General features: G+C 41.9%; 1 protein-coding gene across 10 annotated transcripts in view; it reads left to right on the forward strand.

Moving 5' to 3' along the window:
- The window catches only part of LOC112245125 (C2 domain-containing protein 5), a 43,020-nt gene extending 39,759 nt beyond the window's left edge, over window positions 1-3,261 (forward strand). For 9 of the 10 annotated variants that reach the window (XM_024413106.2, XM_024413108.2, XM_024413109.2 and 6 more), the window contains 3 exons: window positions 1,568-1,764; window positions 1,927-2,073; window positions 2,231-3,261. In XM_024413106.2, the coding sequence (XP_024268874.1) occupies window positions 1,568-1,764; window positions 1,927-2,073; window positions 2,231-2,356 (470 nt within the window). In that variant the 3' untranslated portion in view covers window positions 2,357-3,261. The remainder of the gene's footprint in view (window positions 1-1,567; window positions 1,765-1,926; window positions 2,074-2,230) is intronic. The other variant, XR_002952687.2, reaches the window with a different exon arrangement.
- The last annotated feature ends 18,394 nt before the right edge of the window (window positions 3,262-21,655 follow it).

A 21,655-nucleotide genomic window follows, 5' to 3' on the forward strand; every position in this document is an offset into this window, starting at 1 on the left:
TAAAATACAGAAATATCTTTTACATAAGTATTCACACCCCTGAGTCAATACTTTGTAGAAGCACCTTTGGTGGCGATTACAGTTTTGAGTCGTCTTGGGTGTGTCTGGATCAGCTTTGAGTCGTCTTGGGTGTGTCTGGATCAGCTTTGAGTTGTCTTGGGTGTGTCTGGATCAGCTTTGAGTTGTCTTGGGTGTGTCTGGATCAGCTTTGAGTTGTCTTGGGTGTGTCTGGATCAGCTTTGAGTTGTCTTGGGTGTGTCTGGATCAGCTTTGGGTAGTCTTGGGTGTGTCTGGATCAGCTTTGGGTAGTCTTGGGTGTGTCTGGATCAGCATTGGGTCGTCTTGGGTGTGTCTGGATCAGCATTGAGTCGTCTTGGGTGTGTCTGGATCAGCATTGAGTCGTCTTGGGTGTATCTGGATCAGCTTTGAGTCGTCTTGGGTGTGTCTGGATCAGCTTTGCACATCTGAATTTGGGAATTTTATCCCATTCTTCGTTACAGATTTTCTCAAGCGCTCATAAGTTAGCTGTTCACCGCCGCTCTCCATCTATCTTCAAGTCTCCACAGATTTTCAATGGGATTCAAGTTTGGGCTTTGGCTGAGCCACTCAACGACTTTCACATTCTTGTTCTGAAGCCATTGCAGCATTGCTTTGGCTGTATGCTTGGGGTCACTGTCCTGTTAGACTGGGGCGAAGATTTACATTCCAAGGTCATTTGCACTCTGAAGCAGGTTCCCAAGGATTTGCCTGTATTTGGCTCCATTCGTTGTTCCTGCTTTTCCATTTCTCAAGGATGGAGACCACTGTGCTTTTGGAAACTTTCAACACTCTAGAAATGGTTTTATACCTTTCCCCAGATAGATTTGTGATGAGGCATATATCTGGGAGATCTACGGACAGTTCCTTGGACTTCATGGTATAGTTTCTGCTCTGACATGCCCTGTCAACTGTGGAACCTTACATAGTGTTTGTTTCTAAATCATGTCTAAACAATTGAATTGGCCACAGGTGGACTCCAATCAAGTTGTAGTGAAATCTCAAGGATGCACTTGAGCTCAATTTGGAGTGTCAAAGCAAAGGGATGTGAATACTTATGCAAATGAGATTTCTGTATATCATTTTCAATAAATTTGCAAATTATGCGGTTTTGTGTGTCGATGGGTGATTGTTTTTGTTATATTTAATCAGTTTTGAATCCGGCTATAACAACAAAATGTGGAATAAGTTAAGTGGTATGAACATTTTCTGAAGGCACTGTAAATACATACACACGTGGCTGAGGCCTGGCCAGTGTTGAGGCTGTATGGCTGTTTGTCTGTCACTGCCTGGCAGCTTACGCTTTCATCATTGTGATTATTCTGTCACCATGCTGCCCTACATGCTCACATACACAACAGCTTATAGTTCACATTCATATTTCACACATTCTGCATCCATTTTCTTCCAGCTCATAGCCCATCATGTCTGCTATTCTATGTGTCGCCATCTAAAGGCTGAGTCTGTTATTGCATCCATTCCTGTTTTTTTTCTCTCACTCCTTTCTCTCCCCCCACCACCCCTCCTCCAGTCTCGTCTTCAGAGCGCTGCAGTCCTCTCCCAGAGGGGCGGTCCCGGTCGCTACGCTCCACCAGGTCGTTGCCGTGCGGTGCCCCTGTTACTGTGGTGAAGATGACTCCTCTGTCCTTCCTTCCCGGGACGCGCATTGTGAAATACTTGGGAATCATCAACATGTTCTTCATTAGGGAGACCACTTCACTACGAGAGGTACACGTATACACATGTTTGTTTGATAGATTCCTGAAGATTTCATCAGAGATGAATAGGACATTTTTACATTTTTCTGTGGTGTGTGTGTAGTCGGTTCCTCTGCTCGCTCATAGCAGTGATATCTCAATGGTTAGCATATTTCGTGTGTGTGTGTTTTAGGAGGGGGGTGTAAGTGGCTTCCTCCATTCCTTCATAGCGGAGGTGTTTGCCATGGTCCGTGCCCATGTAGCAGCTCTGGGGGGAAATGCCTTAGTGTCATACAGCATGAAGGAGTGTGTCTTCATGGAAAACCCCAACAAGAACCAGGTACAGTAACACACACTGTTCATTTGCTTTGTTAGTCAAAGAACTGGAGGCCTATAGCATTACAAGATTTTCTCAAAGAACCAACAGGTTAAAGAACCTCATGTCTGTCCTCTCTCCCCCTCTCTCATTCTCTCCCTCTCGGTTTCTCTCTCTCCAGGCTCAGTGTCTGATTAATGTTAGTGGTGATGCTGTTATCTTCATCAGAGAATCAGACCAAGAGGCCATACCCCCTCTGTTGACCAGCAGACAGACCAGCAGCACTGGGGCTGACGGGACCACTTGACACACAATTGAGTCTAACCATCCAAATAATTGTGATTTGTGTCTGCCTTAAACAGATGGAACGTCTTAAGGTTAGGTAGGACCCCACAAATTACACATGCAAACAAACACGCAGTTGACAAGTTGGAGAAATTGTCTCTCATTGTCCATTGAGATACTCTACAGAAGCCATTTAGAGAGGCAGTCTGTCATTTCTCTCTCTGTTGTTGATATAAGACATTCCAAAAGCTTCACCATGTTTATGCAGCTAATAGACCTATCCCTCTCCATCCAGTCTCATCAGTCACTAGCCGGCCATGCTAGAGCGGACAAGGTATTCATTAATAGACAGCTCCGTACAGGGTTATAGATGGCCATGGTAGAGAGAACTAAATTGTAGAAATAAGTGTTTTAATTGTCTGTCAGGCGATATTTGGGCTAACACACACGCCTCGTGGACAGCCTCCTGCCATCCTCCTGGCTGTCATGACTGCAGTCTTCCAGGTCTCTATACTACTGAACTCTCCTGTCTTTAACGATCATGTAAATGCTGGAAAACAAACTAATTGTAATGACACATTTTTGTTAATTGTTTAGATGCCACTTTTGTTTGTGTAAATGTGTGCTACAATCAGATTTGAGTATTTTTATAATGTAAAATTATATTTGTCAAGTCTAATGAAATTCTGGAAGTTTGATTTATATGGTGTAAGAGAAGTAAGGGTACAGTGATCTGTTCTACTGTTAATGAATATAACCTGTCTCTCTTTCGCTGTAGGACTTGAATGTACGTACGTACGTACATACATAGACTGTGTTGCTTAGTGTCTGCATGTATCTGTTATTGCCATGACTGTCTGTCTGCTCGTTGCCTGATGATCCGTCCTGCACAATAAACTAAACTAGTCCTGTTGACTAGTCACTTTATTCCTAGTTATACGTACATCTCTGCCTCAATTGCCTCATGTCTCTGCACATCGACTCGGTGCTGGTACCCCATGTATATAGACACGTTATCGCTACTCGTGTATTTATTATTACGTGTTACTACTTTTCTATTATATCTGTTTTCTTTCCCTCTGCATTGTTGGGAAGGGCCCGTAACTATTTTACTGTTAGTCTACACCTGTTGTTTACGAGGCATGTGATGAATAAAATGTCATTTGATACAGTGAAAAACAGCTTGCCAGTGCCTGTTCCTGCCTCAATGTCAAAGCAGATAACATTGCTTTGAAATCATTCATTTGTAAACGAGAAATGACAAGTTTGGTGTTTGAGGCCGCACATATAACGTCAAGCTCAGTACCAGAGCTACATGATTTAGGGTTAAGACCGTGCAGTATGAAGATGGGCAGAAACTGCTTCTCCAATATAAATCCCTGATAAAGTTGTAGGCGATGTCATGGGGACGTTGGCTAGCTAAGCTCATGCCTATGCGCAGTTCGAACTGTGCATGTGCAGGTTGTCAAATCAGACGCCTTCGATGTATAGTTTTTGACTAAAATGAAACGTGTCAGTGTGTCACTTTCACGGGGTAGGCGTGATAACATGTTCAACTACTGAAGACATTGGCTCCAATCTAGGTTGTGCCTTTAGATTATGAGAAAATGTACAAATAAGTTAGAAAGTTTCACTTATCTCGTTGACTTCTCTAACCCCAGACCCCAGCCTTGTCTTCTTCGCAAGTGTTCCCGAGAGTCTCGTGATGTTGCGCCTCTGGGTTTAGAAACTCTGTGTTTAGGGTGTCTATCCTGCGCATGTGCGGCAGTCTTTTCCTTTCCCCCTGAACATTTTCATCCACCTGTAGCGACGTGTCTCCACCACTGATATAATAATGCCACGTTCACAAGCTAGTCGGAACTCGGAAATGTCATACACGTGCCGCGTTCAACCAGGTAGCAAGTCGGACATTTCCGAGTTTCCTAGTTTGTATGCTTGTGAACACCGCATTAGAATGGTCTTCATCTCAGTGCTTGTCTTCCGGTCCCGCTACAGTAGCCTACTGACGGTCCCTGTTGCAGGAGCAGAGGGAGAGGAGGCACCCAGTAAAGGGCTAAACACAGCGCAGACATGGGCTGTATCACTCTGCCGCGCCGCCTATTCCTCTGGCGCATGGCTCTCATCTACATGTTCGCCATTGTCCCCCTCTACCTGCACATACCAGATGAGCTATCTAGCTAGCTGTCCCATTTTAGTTAGGATAGCTTTCTAGCATACAGTCATTGCTTTATAACCAGTTAGCTAGTTATCAACATTTGGTTTGTTCTCTAATTCTTTGTGTGTTTAATCTGAGTCTATTATGGTCATACATTTGGCAGGAGGTTAGGAAGTGCAGCTCAGTTTCCAACTCATTTTGTAGGCAGTGTGCACATAGCCTGTCTTCTCTTGAGAGCCAGGTCTGCCGACGGCAGCCTCTCTCAATAGCAAGGCTATGCTCACTGAGTCTTCACATAGTCAAAGCTTTCCTTCATTTTAGGTCTGGGCATCGCTTCCTTTTAGGTGGTTGTAGAATTTAACGTCTCTCTTCTGGATTTTGATAATTGCCGGCTATCGGCCTAATTCTGCTCTGCATGCATTATTTGTTGTTTTACCTTGTACACAGAGGGTATTTTTGCAGAACTCTGCATGTAGTCTCAATTTGGTGTTTGTCCCAATTTGTGAATTCTTCGTTGGTGAGGGGACCCCAGACCTCACAACCATAAAGGGCAATGGGTTCAATAATTGATTCAAGTATTTTTTTACAGGTCCTAACTGGTGTCAAATTTTATGTTTCTTTTTGATGGCGTAAAAGGCCATTCTTGCCTTGTCTCAGATTGTTCACAGCTTTGTGGAAGTTACCTGTGGTGCTGATGTTAAGAGCGAGGTACGTACAGTTGAAGTCGGAAGTTTTCATTCACCTTAACCAATTACATTTAAACTCAGTTTTTTACAATTCCTGACATTTAATCATAGTAAAAATGCCCTGTCTTAGGTCAGTTAGGATAACCAGTTAATTTTAAGAATGTGAAATGTCAGAATAATAGTAGAGTGATTATATTTCAGCTTATTTCAGCTTTTATTTCTTTCATCACATTCCCATTGGGTCAGAAGTTTACATGCTACCAAATACTAATTGAGTGTATTGCCTTTTTAAATGGTTTAACTTGAGTCAAACATTTCTGGTAGCCTTCCACAAGCTTCCCACAATAAGTTGGGGGAAGTTTGGCCCATTCCTCCTGACAGAGCTGGTGTAACTGAGTCAGGTGTGTAGGCCTCATTTCTCGCACACGCTTTTTCAGTTCTGCCCACACATTTTCTATAGGATTGAGGTCAGGGCTTTGTAATGGCCACTCCAATACCTTGACTTTGTTGTCCTTAAGCCATTTTGCCATAACTTTGGAAGTATGCTTGGGATCATTGTCCATTTGGAAGACCCATTTGCGACCAAGCTGATGTCTTGAGATGTTGCTTCAATATATCCACATCATTTTCCAACCTCATGATGCCATCTATTTTGTGAAGTGCACCAATCCCTCCTGCAGCAAAGCACCCCCACAACATGATGCTGCCACCCCCATGCTTCACGGTTGGGATGTGGTCTTTGGCTTGCAAGCCTCCCCCTTTTTCCTCCAAACATAACGATGGTCATTATGGCCTAACAGTTGAATTTTTGTTTCATTAGACCAGAGGACATTTCTCCAAGAAGTACGATCTTTGTCCCCATGTGCAGTTGCAAACCGTAGTCTGGCTTTTTTATGGCGGTTTTGGAGCAGTGGCCTCTTCCTTGCTGAGTGGCCTTTCAGGTTATGTTGATACTTTGGTGCGAAAAGTGAAAATCAATCCCAGAACAGCAGCAAAAGGACCTTGTGAAGATGCTGGAGGAAACAGGTACAAAAGTATCTATATCCAGTGTTGGTGGATTGGTGCACAACTATAGTGGCTATACACTGCTCAAAGAAATAAAGGGAACACTAAAATAACACATCCTAGATCTGAATGAATGAAATATTCTTATTAAATACTTTTTCTTTACATAGTTGAATGTGCTGACAACAAATCACACAAATGATCAATGGAAATCAAATTTATCAACCCATGGAGATCTGGATTTGGAGTCACACTCAAAATTAAAGTGGAAAACCACACTACAGGCTGATCCAACTTTGATGTAATGTCCTTAAAACAAGTCAAAATGAGGCTCAGTAGTGTGTGTGGCCTCCACGTGCCTGTATGACCTCCCTACAACGCCTGGGCATGCTCCTGATGAGGTGGCGGATGGTGTCCTGAGGGATCTCCTCCCAGACCTGGACTAAAGCACCTGCCAACTCCTGGACAGTCTGTGGTGCAACGTGGCGTTGGTGGATGGAGCGAGACATGATGTCCCAGATGTGCTCAATTGGATTCAGGTCTGGGGAACGGGCGGGCCAGTCCATAGCATCAATGCCTTCCTCTTGCAGGAACTGCTGACACACTCCAGCCACATGAGGTCTAGCATTGTCTTGCATTAGGAGGAACCCAGGGCCAACCGCACCAGCATATGGTCTCACAAGGGGTCTGAGGATCTCATCTCGGTACCTAATGACAGTCAGGCTACCTCTGGCAAGCACATGGAGGGCTGTGCGGCACCCCAAAGAAATGCCACCCCACACCATGACTGACCCACCGCCAAACCGGTCATGCTGGAGGATGTTGCAGGCAGCAGAACGTTCTCCACGGCGTCTCCAGACTCTGTCACGTCTGTCACATGTGCTCAGTGTGAACCTGCTTTCATCTGTGAAGAGCACACGGCGCCAGTGGCGAATTTGCCAATCTTGGTGTTCTCTGGCAAATGCCAAACGTCCCCCACCTGTGTTTGTCGGGCCCTCATACCACACTCATGGAGTCTGTTTCTGACCGTTTGAGCAGACACATGCACATTTGTGGCCTGCTGGAGGTAATTTTGCAGGGCTCTTGCAGTGCTCCTCCTGCTCCTCCTTGCACAAAGGCGGAGGTAGCGGTCCTGCTGCTGGGTTGTTGCCCTCCTACGGCCTCCTCCACGTCTCCTGATGTACTGGCCTGTCTCCTGGTAGCGCCTTCATGCTCTGGACACTACGCTGACAGACACAGCAAACCTTCTTGCCACAGCTCGCATTGATGTGCCATCCTGGATGAGCTGCATTACCTGAGCCACTTGTGTGGGTTGTAGACTCCGTCTCATGCTACCACTAGAGTGAAAGCGCCGCCAGCATTCAAAAGTGACCAAAACATCAGCCAGGAAGCATAGGAACTGAGAAGTGGTCTGTGGTCACCACCTGCAGAACCACTCCTTTATTGGGGGTGTCTTGCTAATTGCCTATAATTTCCACCTATTGTCTATTCCATTTGCACAACAGCATGTGAAATGTACTGTCAATCAGTGTTGCTTCCTAAGTGGACAGTTTGATTTCATAGAAGTGTGATTGACTTGGAGTTACACTGTGTTGTTTAAGTGTTCCCTTTATTTTTTTGAGCAGTGTAGATAGTTTTGTACCCGTTTCCTCCAGCATCTTCACAAGGTCCTTTTGCTGCTGTTCTGGGATTGATTTTTACTTTTCGCACCAACGTACGTTCATCTCTAGGAGACAACGCGTCTCCTTCCTGAGCGGTATGACGGCTGCGTGGTCCCATGGTGTTTATACTTACGTACTGTTGTTTGTACAGATGAACGTGGTACCTTCAGGCGTTTGGAAATTGCTCCTAAGGATGAACCAGACTTGTGGAGGTCAACAATTTTTTTCCTGAGGTTTTGCCTGATTTCTTTAGATTTTCCCATGAAGTCAAGCAAAGAGGCACTTAGTTTGAAGGTAGGCCTTGAAATACATCCACAGGTACACCTCCAATTGACTCAAATGATGTCAATTAGCTTATCAGAAGCTTCTAAAGCCATGACATCATTTGCTGGAATTTTCCAAGCTGTTTTAAGGCACAGTCTACTTGGTGTATGTAAACTTCTGACCCACTGGAATTGTGATACAGTGAAATAATCTGTCTGTAAACAATTGTTGGAAAATTACTTGTGTCATGCACAAAGTAGATATCCTGAAAGACTTGTCCTAAAAACTATAGTTATTTAACAAGAAATTTGTGGAGTGGTTGAAAAACGAGTTTTAATGACTCCAACCTAAGTGTATGTAAACTTCCGACTTCAACTGTATAGTTTTTGTGTGCTTCAGGGCAACGGTGTGTAGATGGAATTTATATTCGTGGTCCTGGCAACTGGACCTTTTTTGGAACACCATTATTTTTGTCTTACTGTGATTTACTGTCAGGGCCCAGGTCTGGCAGTATCTTTGCAGAAGATCTAGGTGCTGCTGTAGGCCCTCCTTGGTTGGAGACAGAAGCACCAGATAGATCATCAGCAAACAGTCGACATTTGACTTCAGATTCTAGTCAGATGCTGCAGACTGTAGAGTTATTGTATGGCAGTAAATCCATACTGGGAAGTTCATTATCGCCAATTCGTTGATATATATATATATACAGTATGTCGTTGAAGAGAGTGGGGCTCAAGCTGCATCCCTGTCTCACCCCACAACCCTTGGAAAGAAATGTTTGTTTTGTTTTGCCAATTTTAACCGCACACTTGTTGTTTGTGTACATGGATTTTATAACGGTGTGTTTTTCCCCCCAACACCACTTTCCATTCATTTGTATCGCAGACCCTGATGCCAAATTGAGTCAAGCTTTTTTTAAATCAACAAAGCATGAGAAGACTTTGCCTTTGTTTTTTTTGTCAATTAGGGTGTGCATGGTTAATACATGGTCTGTCATACAATAATTTGGTAAAAAGCCAATTTGACATTTGCTCAGTACATTGTTTTCACTGAGGAAATGTGCGAGTATGCTGTTAATAATAATGCAGAGGATTTTCCCACGGTTGCTGTTTGAGGCATATCCCACAGTAGTTATTGGGGTCAGTCCTTGATACCAAATATTGGGGAAAATGCCAGAGCTGAGGATGCTAAAAAGTTTAAGTAAAGCCAATTGGATTTTGTGGTCTGTATATTTTATCATTTCATTTAGGATACCATCAACAGCACAGGACTTTTTGGGTTGGAGGGTTAGTATTTTGTCCTGTAGTTCATTCAATGTAATTGGAGAATTCAGTTGATTCTGGTAGTCTTTAATAGTTGATTCAAGATTTGTTTTCGATCATGTTTTTGCTGTTTTTTCTTTGTTATAGAGCCAAAAAAATAGGAGAAGTGGTTTATCCATGCATCACCATTTTGGATAGATAACTCTGCTCCAATTTTTGCAGAAGTGGTTTGATTCTATGGATTCTTCAATTACATTGAGCTGATTTCTGACGTGCTGTTCCTCCTTTTTCCATAGTGTATTTCTGTATTTTAGTGATTCACCATATTGAAGGCTCAGATTTTCTGGGTCTATAATATGTTTTTGGTTGGAAGGGTTTCTCAATTTCTTAATTTAATTATTTATTTTGTCATCAAACCTTTTGTCATTGTTAATTTTCTTAGGTTGTCTGCTTTAATTTTGGGGATTTGATAGGGAAGCTGAGAGGTCAAATATACTGTTTAGGTTTTCTACTGCCAAGTTTACGCCTTCACTATTACAGTGAAATGTTTTGTCCAGGAAGTTGTCTAGAAGGAATTGAATTTGTTGTTGCCTAATTGTTTTTTTGGTTGGTTTCTACACCACTTTCCATCTATAGCATTTCTTATTATTATGCAGTTCCTTTGGCTTTGATGCCTCATGATTTAAGTATTGCTCTGTTTTGCTGTGATCTGATAGGGGTGTCAGTGGGCTGATTTTGAACGCTCTGTGAGACTCTGGGTTGAGGTCAGTAATAAATTAATCTACAGCACTACTGCCAAGGGATGAGATGGAGGGTCATCACTAGCTTCCATAGCCACGGTCATAAACCCTGCATATTTCTAAAATATTTTTTAATTAAGACCAGTAATCTAATTTGTTATGTTCTAGCCAATTTGGGCTGTGGAATATAGTGGATACCAAGCTGAGTAGACTGGACACATGACATTGCATCCACCACGGAGCCCAGTTTCATAAAATTACTGTACATAAAATCCTGAAAAGGATTTTTCACCCTGCCAGCTCCTATTGAGCACCATGGTACCAACATGCCTTCCGAACGTTCTATTCTCAGCCCACTGTTCTGCATCACAATGCTATTGTCACTGTTGGCAATGAGTTCTACCCACGTAAAGCTACTTCTGTGGATTTAATATGGCGTTTGGCAACCAACTTTAAGGTGCATTATCGCCACCAACTGGACTTGAGTGTGGACCAAAGACAGTGAAGATCTAAATGCTACCCAATATTCGTCTCCCTAAGGAAACAAAATACATAAATACTACATCCCCTGAAGATTTCCCCAGCACTTAATCCTGGCTCTTCAACCTCATTACTCCTCAAATCTAATAACAATCGCTCCCTTTCCCTCCCTTCTGGCACTGAAATAGAAAATGTTCCACTGTCTCTACCTCCTGAAAATAATAACACCTCCCAGTCTGTTTCCCCACCAATTTCAATGTACTATTGAGCCCTGTGTCCCAGTCTTGTGACTATACTTTCCTACTATCTCGGCCTGAGGACCTCCCTGCCCCCACCTTTTCCTGGATCTTGTACAGGTGTCTTCCCTTTCTCTCCCTGTTCCACAACACTTGCCATTTATTTTGAACCACTGTTCTTATTAACCCCTTGGCTTCTGCTTTACTGATTTGACATTTCCATCTCAACATTAGGATGTTTTAAGAGCCTGCTTGGTGACAACATCCACGTCCTCATTCCCCTCTACTCCCACATGAGCTGGTACACAGAGGAACATCACAAATACCCCAATTTCCTTCACCCTATACAAGCACCGCAAAACCTCATACAGTACATCATGTCGCTCTGAGACACTAACTTAAGCTCCTCAGTGCTGCACAGGAGTCCGAGCAGATGACTACTCTGTCTGGCCTCACCACCTCCACTCACTCTGCAACCAATAGTAAGGCCAGTAACTCCATTGATTAAACAGATAAATTATCCATTGCTCTTTTTGTCACTGCCACCTTAAACTCAGGAACATTAAAAGCTGCACCTGTCCTCCCTGTTTGAGTCCATCTGTGAATATATTCAAGAAAGCATAGTATTGTGGCTTTAAATGTTCACTTACAACTGAATCTACTCCTTCCTCAACATATCTTACCCTCTCAAGCAACCGTAGATATATCACTGGCTGAGGGAGAAACCAAGGTGGGATAGCAGGAAGAACCACAGAGGGGCTAAACTCCCGAATAACCCAATCTCTCGCCATGCCATTGCCTATCCTCCCATAACTTGTATTCAGATTTCATTCATGTTCCCTGCACTCTAGGATTACCTTTTTTTGTAGGCTGTATAGCCTTATGCCCTTGTAGATTTACCCAATATGTCAAGGCTAGCTCTCCCAACTCTACCTGCATCGCTGCCACCAGGGAGGTCCTGAGTACTCCACAACATATTCTTAGGGCTTGGGCCTGCATTAAATCTAGCTGTTTAAAAAATGTCTGAGCTGCTGCTCCAAATGCTATACCTCCATAATCCAGTGATGACCTTAACAGAGCTATACATATCATTATCACTGCCATTCTATCTGCACCCCAATCCATTCCTGACAAGCAACGCATCACATTCATTTTTTTTCTCATTTGAGGACTATCCTGTTAATATGCTCCGCCCATGTGTCAAACCAGAGCCCCAGGATTCTAAACCCTCCCACCCTCTTCAGATTCCTTCCATACAACTTCCAAGTATATGTATATTTCCTCCCTAACCTTCCTTCTTGAAAAAAAAAAACGGTTTCTCAATTGAAAACTTGAAGCCCCACCTGAGGGAACACTGCTCAACTTCCCTAATCACTCCTTGAACTCTTCTGGCTGTATGGGTACCCATGTAAAGCTTGTGTGCTTACCCAAAGATATTCGAGAAAATAAGAGAAGAATCTAATTGGGCAATGACTGGGGGACTGTATAACGCCCCACCCAGCAGACTGTCGACCAATTAAGTTCACATTGTAATGCTGCATCACACGGTTGCTAAACTGATTTTCACGCAATCCCCTCTCAAAATCAGAGTATGAGTTGGGAAATCCACGTCCTCAAAAGTACGTAATGTCACGATTCCAAAGCTATATGACATTACAGAGAAGTTAGTCATCTTACATCTCTGAAAATATTTGTGATGTTGTACTTCTTGTTCACTAAATTCATGCTAATGTTGGGTTTTTGAGCTAGCGCCCAATTGACTCCCATTCACTCCTTGAAGGAGAGCTCCCCCTGCCCCAAAATAGCCCAGAATACAACGCGCGGCTCAATGACGATGCATGCGCAACAGACATAATTGGCATTAATACGATTTAAGTGGAGTTTCCATCTCCTCAAATGATTTTTGATTTACCGCAGGTAATTAACAAGGTTACGGCTTCTTATTGAGAGATCACTATTCATCTGCCTACACTTTGTGGTGACCCACGTAGCCAGAGATGGCTGGCACCTACCCATCAAAAGGTAAACATTTTCTGGTCATGGTTAACAATATTTTTTTTCCAGAAAAAGGTATAAAATGTATAACATTGGTAACATCCACATAGGGCGGCGGGTAGCCTAGTGGTCAGAGCGTTGGGCCAGTAACCGCAAAGTCGCTTGATCGAATCCCTGAGATGACAAGGTAAAAATCTGCAGTTCTGCCCCTGAACAATGCAGTTAACCAACTGTTCCCCGGTAGGCAGTCATTGTAAATGCGAATTTGTTCTTAACTGACTTGCCTAGTTAAATAAAAAATGTAATATTAACACCATGATGAAAACATCACGACAACCTGGGCATGCTCAGACTCGAACACTCTCCACCTTTCTGTTTTCCACTCTCCTCTCCTTCCCGCCAACGGTATCCAGGATGTTTCTTCTGGAGACAGGGTTCCTGTATGTGCTCATCGCCCCATTGAAGTCTGTGCCAGGGTGGCTGTGGGGCAGAGAGCATAACCATGTAACCCCAGGTTGATCCGCTAGCTGCTTTTCAGAATGATGTTCGCCTCCGGAGTCCTCAAACTGGCTTGTGTATGTGTCTCTCTAATGTGGTTGTATATATTTATCGCTCTATCCCTGATGTAGTCCTAAGACTCAGTGTATCGCTATGCCCCTGGCCTGTGTACGTGTCTCTCTAATGTGGTTGTATATATTTATCGCTCTATCCCTGATATAGTCCTAAGACTCAGTGTATCGCTATGCCCCTGGCCTGTGTATGTGTCTCTCTAATGTGGTTGTATGTATTTATCGCTCTATCCCTGATGTACACTACCGGTCAAAAGTTTGGACACACCTACTCAGTCAAGGGTTTTTCTTTATTTGGACTATTTTCTACATTGTAGAATAATAGTGAAGGCATCAAAACTATGAAATAACACAAGGAATCATGTGGTAAACAAAGTGTTAAACAAATCAAAATATATGATATATTTGAGATTCTTCAAATAGCCAGAACAAGACGAAAACGCAAAAACAACACAACTTTGTCTCCACTCTGCTTTCGAGCAGCTATTTGCAGCTGATTTTGACCGGTCCAAAGAAATTACAAGAGCGATAGGTTGGGCCTACATTTATAGCTGCGGATATACGCCCATTCTTCGTATTTAAGAGGAAAAAAATTCAGCCTCGTGAAAGTGCCACATTACGAACTTCACCCTCTCGCACCCATTTCAGAATAACAGGTCCTAGCCGCTCTATATAAACTAAAGCCGAAGTTGTCAATGAATTTGCCAACGCCCCCGGTGTTTAGCTTACTACAGATGGATGGACATCCAGGGTTACAGAGAGCTACTTAACAGTGACATCCCATCGCAATATCCCGGAGTGGGAAATTAGAAGTACTACAGACATGCTCCCTTTATGAGAGTCACACAACGGCGCATATTTTTCTATTTGTACAAAGACAGAGCATAGGCCTATACAATGTCTGAGCCAGGTTTACATAATTGATTTCACACACATATTGCACTTAATTGTGTTTGATGAGTAATGGTGTGTTTTCATTTAAGAAAATGCTGATGTGTTTGCTCCAAATTCATATGATCCTACGTTTTTATGATCCTACGTTCTCTGAACAGCATATTATTATAATTAACAGAATTCCATCTGGTTATTGGGACAGACATTCATGTAATTTTGTACATGCAGGACAAATCTAATAAGACAACCACAATCCAGTTTCTCAAAAACGTGAAATCACACACAATGACTGGGCCCTTCTGTAACATGCCATTCACATCAATGTAATGTTTCCCCTATCCGCCTGTTCCATTGTCTGTTCCATTTTCCGTGTAGCCTGCTGCTGCATGTAACTGTCAAAATAAAGGAAACACCAACATAAAGCATCTTAATTTGGCGTTAAGCCGTCAGAACAGCTTCAATGCGCCTTGGCATAGATTCTACAAGTGTCTGAAACCTTCTGTGTGGAAGCACCCCATGCTTGCGTTATAATAATTCATAATGATCATTAAAAACTGTCTGACCGCCAGATTATATGGGATGCCACCACTATGGGATGCCACCAAAGGATTTATTCATTTCGGGTTGAATAAATCACAATTAAAGAAATTAGAATTGAAAATGTTAACTGTGTTAGAGTGTTCTCAACAAACAGACCGGGTAGCTATTACTCTTTCCAAAGTTGATATAACAGAGTGTCGAATTTGCCATCCATTTAGTTGGACTCAACCATTACTTCCATGGTAATCATCCCAGTCATTTACTCGCCAACATTTATCTAACTAGCTATTATGTTAAGGTAAGGATAGTTAGCTAATTCAGTTTGGACTTAAAAAAACATTAAGAAAAACTAAACCCTCCTACCGAACCCTGCACAACTAAGAATTTTTTAAAAAGGAGCCCAGCACTAAACCCTACATATCAATCTTTTTCCCTCTTCCACATACCGGTACTGCCATCAACCATACACTCCACACGCCAACCAGAACGAGTTCAATGTACAATATCATAGGCACAACCGAGCAAACACCTCTTCCTTCCTAATCTGACCTTTGAATCTTGGTCAACCAAACTTTATTTGGAGGGCATATAAATCCCGGCACTTGGGCTCGCTGTCCCACCTCTTCTGCCACACATCTATCATAATGGCTGTACTCTTAAATTTAGCCTCATCTACAGTTGAAGTTGGAAATTTACATACACTTAGGTTGGAGTCATTAAAACTCGTTTATCAACCACTCCACAGAATTCTTGTTAACTAACTATAGTTTTGGCAAGTAGGTTAGGACATCTACTTTGTGCATAACACAAGTAATTTTTCCAACAATTGTTTACAGACAGATTATTTCACTTATAATTCACTGTATCACTATTCCAGTGGGTCAGAAGTTTACATACAATAAATTAACTGTGCCTTTAAACAGCTTGGAAAATTCCAGAAAATGATGTCATGCCTTTAGAAGCTTCTGATAGACTAATTGACATAATTTGAGTCAATTGGTGGTGTACCTGTGGATGTATTTCAAGGCCTACCTTCAAACTCAGTACCTCTTTGCTTGACATCATGGGAAAATCAAAAGAAATCAGCCAAGACCTCAGACAAAAAATTGTTGACCTCCACAAGTCTGGTTCATCCTTGGGAGCAATTTCCAAATGCCTAAAGGTACCATGTTCATCTGTACAAACAATAGTACGCAAGTATAAACACCATGGGACCACGCAGCCATCATACCGCTCAGGAAGAAGACGCGTTGTGTCTCCCAGAGATGAACGTACTTTGGTGCGAGAAGTGCAAATTAATCCCAGAACAAGAGCAAAGGATCTTGTGAAGATGCTGGAGGAAACAGGTACAAAAGTACCTATACCCACAGTAAAACGAGTCCTATATCGACATAACCTGAAAGGCCGCTCAGCAATTTTTATTTATTTATTTATTTATGTCACCTTAATTTAACCAGGTAGGCTAGTTGAGAACAAGTTCTCATTTGCAACTGCGACCTGGCCAAGATAAAGCAAAGCAGTTCAACGCATACAACAACACAGAGTTACACATGGAATAAACAAACATACAGTAGAAAGATCTATATACAACATGTGCAAATGAGGTAGGACAGGAAGAAGCAAGCAAGAAGCCACTGCTCCAAAGCCGCCATAAAAAAGCCAGACTAAGGTTTGCAACTGCACATGGGGACAAAGATCGTACTTCTTGGAGAAATGTCCTCTGGTCTGATGAAACAAAAATAGAACTGTTTGGCCATAATGACTATCGTTATGTTTGGAGGAAAAAGGTGGAGGCTTGCAAGCCAAAGAACACCATCCCAACCGTGAAGCATGGGGGTGGCAGCATCATGTTATGGGGGTGCTTTGCTGCAGGAGGGATTGGTGCACTTCACAAAATAGATGGCATCATGAGGATGGACAATTATGTGGATATATTGAAGCAACATCTCAAGACATCAGTCAGGAAGTTAAAGCTTGGTCCCAAATGGACAATGACCTCAAACATACTTCCAACGTTGTGGCAAAATGGCTTAAGGACAACAAAGTCAAGGTATTGGAGTGGCCATCACAAAGCCCTGACCTCAATCCTATATAAAATGTGTGGGCAGAAAAAGCGTGTGCGAGAAATGAGGCCTACAAATCTGACTCAGTTACACCAGCTCTGTCAGGAGGAATGGGTCAAAATTCACCCAACTTATTGTGTAAACAATTTAAAGGCAATGCTACCAAATACTTATTGAGTGTATGTAAACTTCTGACCCACTGGGAATGTGATGAAAGAAGTAAAAGCTGAAAGAAATCATTCTCTCTACTATTATTCTGACATTTCACATTCTTAAAATTAAGTGCTGGTTCAATCTGACCTAAGACAGGGAATTTTTACTCGGATTAAATGTGAGGAATTGTGAAAAACTGAGTTTAAATGTATTCGACTGAGGTGTATGTAAACTTCCGTCTTCAACTGTACTAACTTGACTGTGTACCGGGGTTCCCCAATTTGATCTTATCCCAATGTAATCAAGGTAAGGAAATTATGTTTTTGTGAAATACTGCAGTGCCTTTCGAAAGTATTCATACCCCTTGACTTATTAGACAGTTTGTTGTGTTAAAGCCAGAATTTAAAATGGATTAAATAAATATTTTTATCATTCATCTACACACAATACCCCATAATGACAAAGTGAAAACATGTTTTTAGAAATATTGGCGAATGTATTGAAAATGAAATACAGGAATAACTCATTTACATAAGTATTCACACCACTGAGTCAATACTTTGTAGGAGCACCTTTTAAGAGTATTTAAGAGCTTTCCACACCTACATTGTGTGACATTTGCCCATTTTATTATTTTCAAATTCTTCAAGCTCCCCAATTGGTTGTTGATCATTGCTAGACAGCCAATTCTTGTCTTGTCATAGATGTTTAAGTAGATTTGTCAGAACTGTAAGGAACATGTACTGTCTTCTTTGGTAAGAAACTCCAGTGTAGATTTGGCCTTGTGTTTCATGTTATTGTCATGTTGAAAGATGAAAGATTCATCTTCCAGTCTCTGGTGGGAAGCAGACTGAACCAGGTTTTCCTCTAGGATTTCGCATGTGCTTAGCGCCAATCCGTTTATTTTCTTTATCCTGAAAAAATCCCCAGTCCTTAACAATTACAAGGATACCCATAACATGATGCAGCTACCACTGTACTTGATAATATGGAGAGTGGTACTCGATAATATGTTGTATTGGATTCGCCCCAAACATAACACTTTGTATTCAGGACAAAAAGTGGCACATTTTTTGCAGTATTACTTTGGTGCAAAATGCAGGTTTTGGAATATTTGTATTCTGTACAGGTTTCCTTTTTTTCACTCTGTCAATTAGGTTAGTATTGTCGAGTAACTACAATGTTGTTGATCCATCCTCAGTTTTCTCCTATCACAGCCATTCAACTCTAAAGTTACCATTGGCCTCATGGTGAAATCCCTGAGCAGTTTCCTTCCGATCCGGCAACTGAGTTAGGAAGGACGCCTGTATCTGGGTGTATTAATACACCATCCAAAGTGTAAGTAATAACTTCCCCATGATTCCCCAAAGGGATATTCAATGTCTGCTTTTTTTTTACCCATCTACCAATAGGTGCACTTCTCTTTTTTTGTTAAACCTCCCTGGTTTTTGTGGTTGAGTCTGTGTTCGTAATTCACTGCTTGACTGAGGGACCTTACATATCATTTTGTTTGTGTGGGGTTCAGAGATGAGGTAATCATTCAAAAATCATGATAAACACTATTATTGCACACAGAGTGAGTCCATGCAACATATGTTACTTGTTTGACATATTTTTACTCTTGAACTTAGTTTTACCATAACAAAGGGGTGGAATACTTATTGACTCCAAGACATTTCAGCTTTTCATTTTGTATTAATTTATACAAATTTCAAAACACATAATTCCCGTTTGACATTATGGGTTATGGCCTTATAGAGTTGGTTGAGACCGGTCTTAGTGCCAGCTTCGCTTTGTGGTGGTAAATAGACGGCTACGAATAATACAGATGGGAACTCTCTTGGTAGATAGTGCGGGAGACAGCTTATCATAAGGTATTATACATCAGGCGAGCAATACCTCTAGACTTATTTAATATTAGACATCGCGCACCAGCTGTTATTGACAAAAATACACACACCCCCACTCGTCTTACCAGAGGTAGCGTCTCTGTTCTGCCGGTGCATGGAAAATCCCGTAAGCTCTATATTGTCCGTTTCTTTGTTCAGCCACGTCTCAGTGAAACATAAGATGTTACAGTTTTAAATGTCCTGTTGGTAGGATAATCTTGATAGTAGGTCATAAATTTTATTTTCCAACGATTGCACGTTAGCAAGGAGACTGGAAGGCATTGGGAGTTTGCTCGCTCGCCTCCGGATTCTCAGAAGGATCCCCGATCTGCGTCCTCTTTTCGGACATCTTTTCTTCACGCAAAGATGCAAAATTATAAAACAAAGCACCTTGCATTGGTTGCTTTGGTTAAAGGGATACTTTGGGATTTTGGCAATGAGGCCCTTTATCTACTTTCCCAGAGTCAGATGAACTCATGGATACTGTTTTTATGTCTCTGCGTCCAGTATGAAGGATGTTAGTTAGTTTTGTGAGCCAATGCTAACTAGCTTTAGTGCAATGACTGGAAGTCTGTGGATATCTGCTAGCATGCTAACGCTAGTTAACCATTGCGGTAGTTAGCAACTTCCTTCAAACTGCACCCAGACATAAAAATGGTAACCACGAGTTTATCTGACTCTGGGGAAGTACTGTAGATAAAGAGCTTCATTGCCAAAATCCCTAATGTATCCCTTTAAGATAGCGACTTCCAAATAATTACTCTCCCTACCAAATTTCTTTCCAATTCAGGCATTGTTTCTTCAGTAAAGTACAATATGCCGCAGTAGGCCTACTGGCCTTGTGGTCCTGTAAGAATATATAAAGGTTCACTGTTGTGTTATCATGTTCTATAAATAAATCTCCACTATCCACACAAAACGTTACACTTAGTGTAGCATGAACACAACCAGTCATGATGCCTTCATCTGATTTTCAAACAAATCACTTCAAAAGTAGGCAACCTGTGCATGTTCGTCCACTCCAAAATTATCCAAGTAGTGCAATGCATGTATACTCATGCCATTTGATGAATGGAAATATAAATCTGTTGACAAAACACCAGACATTGTGCCTAATGTCATTCAGCGATTTCCATTGATTAGGCCTACGTTAATTGATGTGTCTTGCTTACAAATGTACCTTTTTTGTAGCCTGAAATGTCGGGACACCTGAAGTAGGGCTGAAACTGTCGTGGGAAAAACAGCAATTTACTAGATTAGGCTACAATGTGTAGGCCTATTACCACAAACTTCAAATAGGCCTACCGTAGCCAGTTATGTAGAGGTAAAAAAATAGGTGGCTAAACTGATTGCTGGTCGCAGGGAAAAAATAAACACTCCCTATTCTTTCAATGCATTTTTCTGATAAAGGTGGGTAAACTGCGTTTAGTTGAATTTAAATCCAAAATATATTTTTATTTGAATGATATCATCTCACACAGCCTTTTATCCCCAACAAGTAAATTTGATGTAAATACATCTCAGGTGGGAAAATGAACATTTTGTTTTTATGTAATTTAAAAATATATATTTGCATGAAAATCTGTAACCAATTGGATGGAAACCTAGCTTGTGTCTGATTTTTGTTTTATGAAGAAAATATCACTAATCATTTCCTCTGTTATTTATATAGTGTGGACCACAATAGAAAATGACAGATCAAAGCTGGGCACTTGAAATGTAAGTCACGACTGTAAAATGAAATGGTCAAGAATGCAATATTAATGGTTTGCAATGGTTTTTACAATTGATTTCATCCTGTCCAACATATGCCTGCAAGCTCACATTGGACCAAAACACAGCATACAGGTATCTGATTCGGTCTAAGGAGAACAGGAACGTGACATGGGGAAATAAAAGGAACAGCTGTATCTTGATCACCCAGAGAAGTTTGAGGAATGGTCACAAGTGCTGTGTAGAGAGGGTCTGACTGAACACTGTTACTGGGAGGTAGAGTGGAGGGGGAAGAGGGTTGATATAGGGGTGGCATGTAGAGTTGGTGGGTTGGGCGGGTTGGGCGTCTCAGCTCTCTTTTCCTCCTCACAGGTCCACTGTGTCGTCCTCTCTGTTCTCCTCTGGAACCATCTCTCTGCCATGTTCACACCCGGGTTGGGCGTCTCAGCTCTCTTTTCCTCCTCACAGGTCCACTGTGTCGTCCTCTCTGTTCTCCTCTGGAACCATCTCTCTGCCATGTTCACACCCGGGTTGGGCGTCTCAGCTCTCTGTAAGGAGGTCTAAGATCCCTGCACCATTTCCCCGTAGATGGTTCCGTTAAACCGCAATACAGCTGGAGGTTGTTGGAGATCAATGTTTTACTTCTGTTCAAACCAGAGTGTCCTATTAAGACATGAAGTGTATTCTTCCCTTGATGCCTTGCATCCTCTCTCCTACTCCCTCCCTCCCTCAAAATGCAGGCTACAAATTGAAGGGTACTAATACTAAAGTGAGTTATAAATGTATGTGGGTATTAAAACTCTGAACTTGTATTACTGACGGTGGACAGTGGATAATATTTAACATGATAGGCTACAAATGGAAAATAGTGAAAGTCGGGGCACATAATTAAACCATTTGAGAGTGCACAAAGGTTAAACGGCAGTCATCAGTTTGGTAATTAAAAGGAAAAAATGAAGTAGATATTTTTCCACTTGGAACCTGACAGGTTGCTCAACCTTATTAATGGTTTTCTA

The sequence above is a fragment of the Oncorhynchus tshawytscha genome, linkage group LG06 (assembly GCF_018296145.1).
Source record: "Oncorhynchus tshawytscha isolate Ot180627B linkage group LG06, Otsh_v2.0, whole genome shotgun sequence".
NCBI lineage: Eukaryota > Metazoa > Chordata > Actinopteri > Salmoniformes > Salmonidae > Oncorhynchus > Oncorhynchus tshawytscha.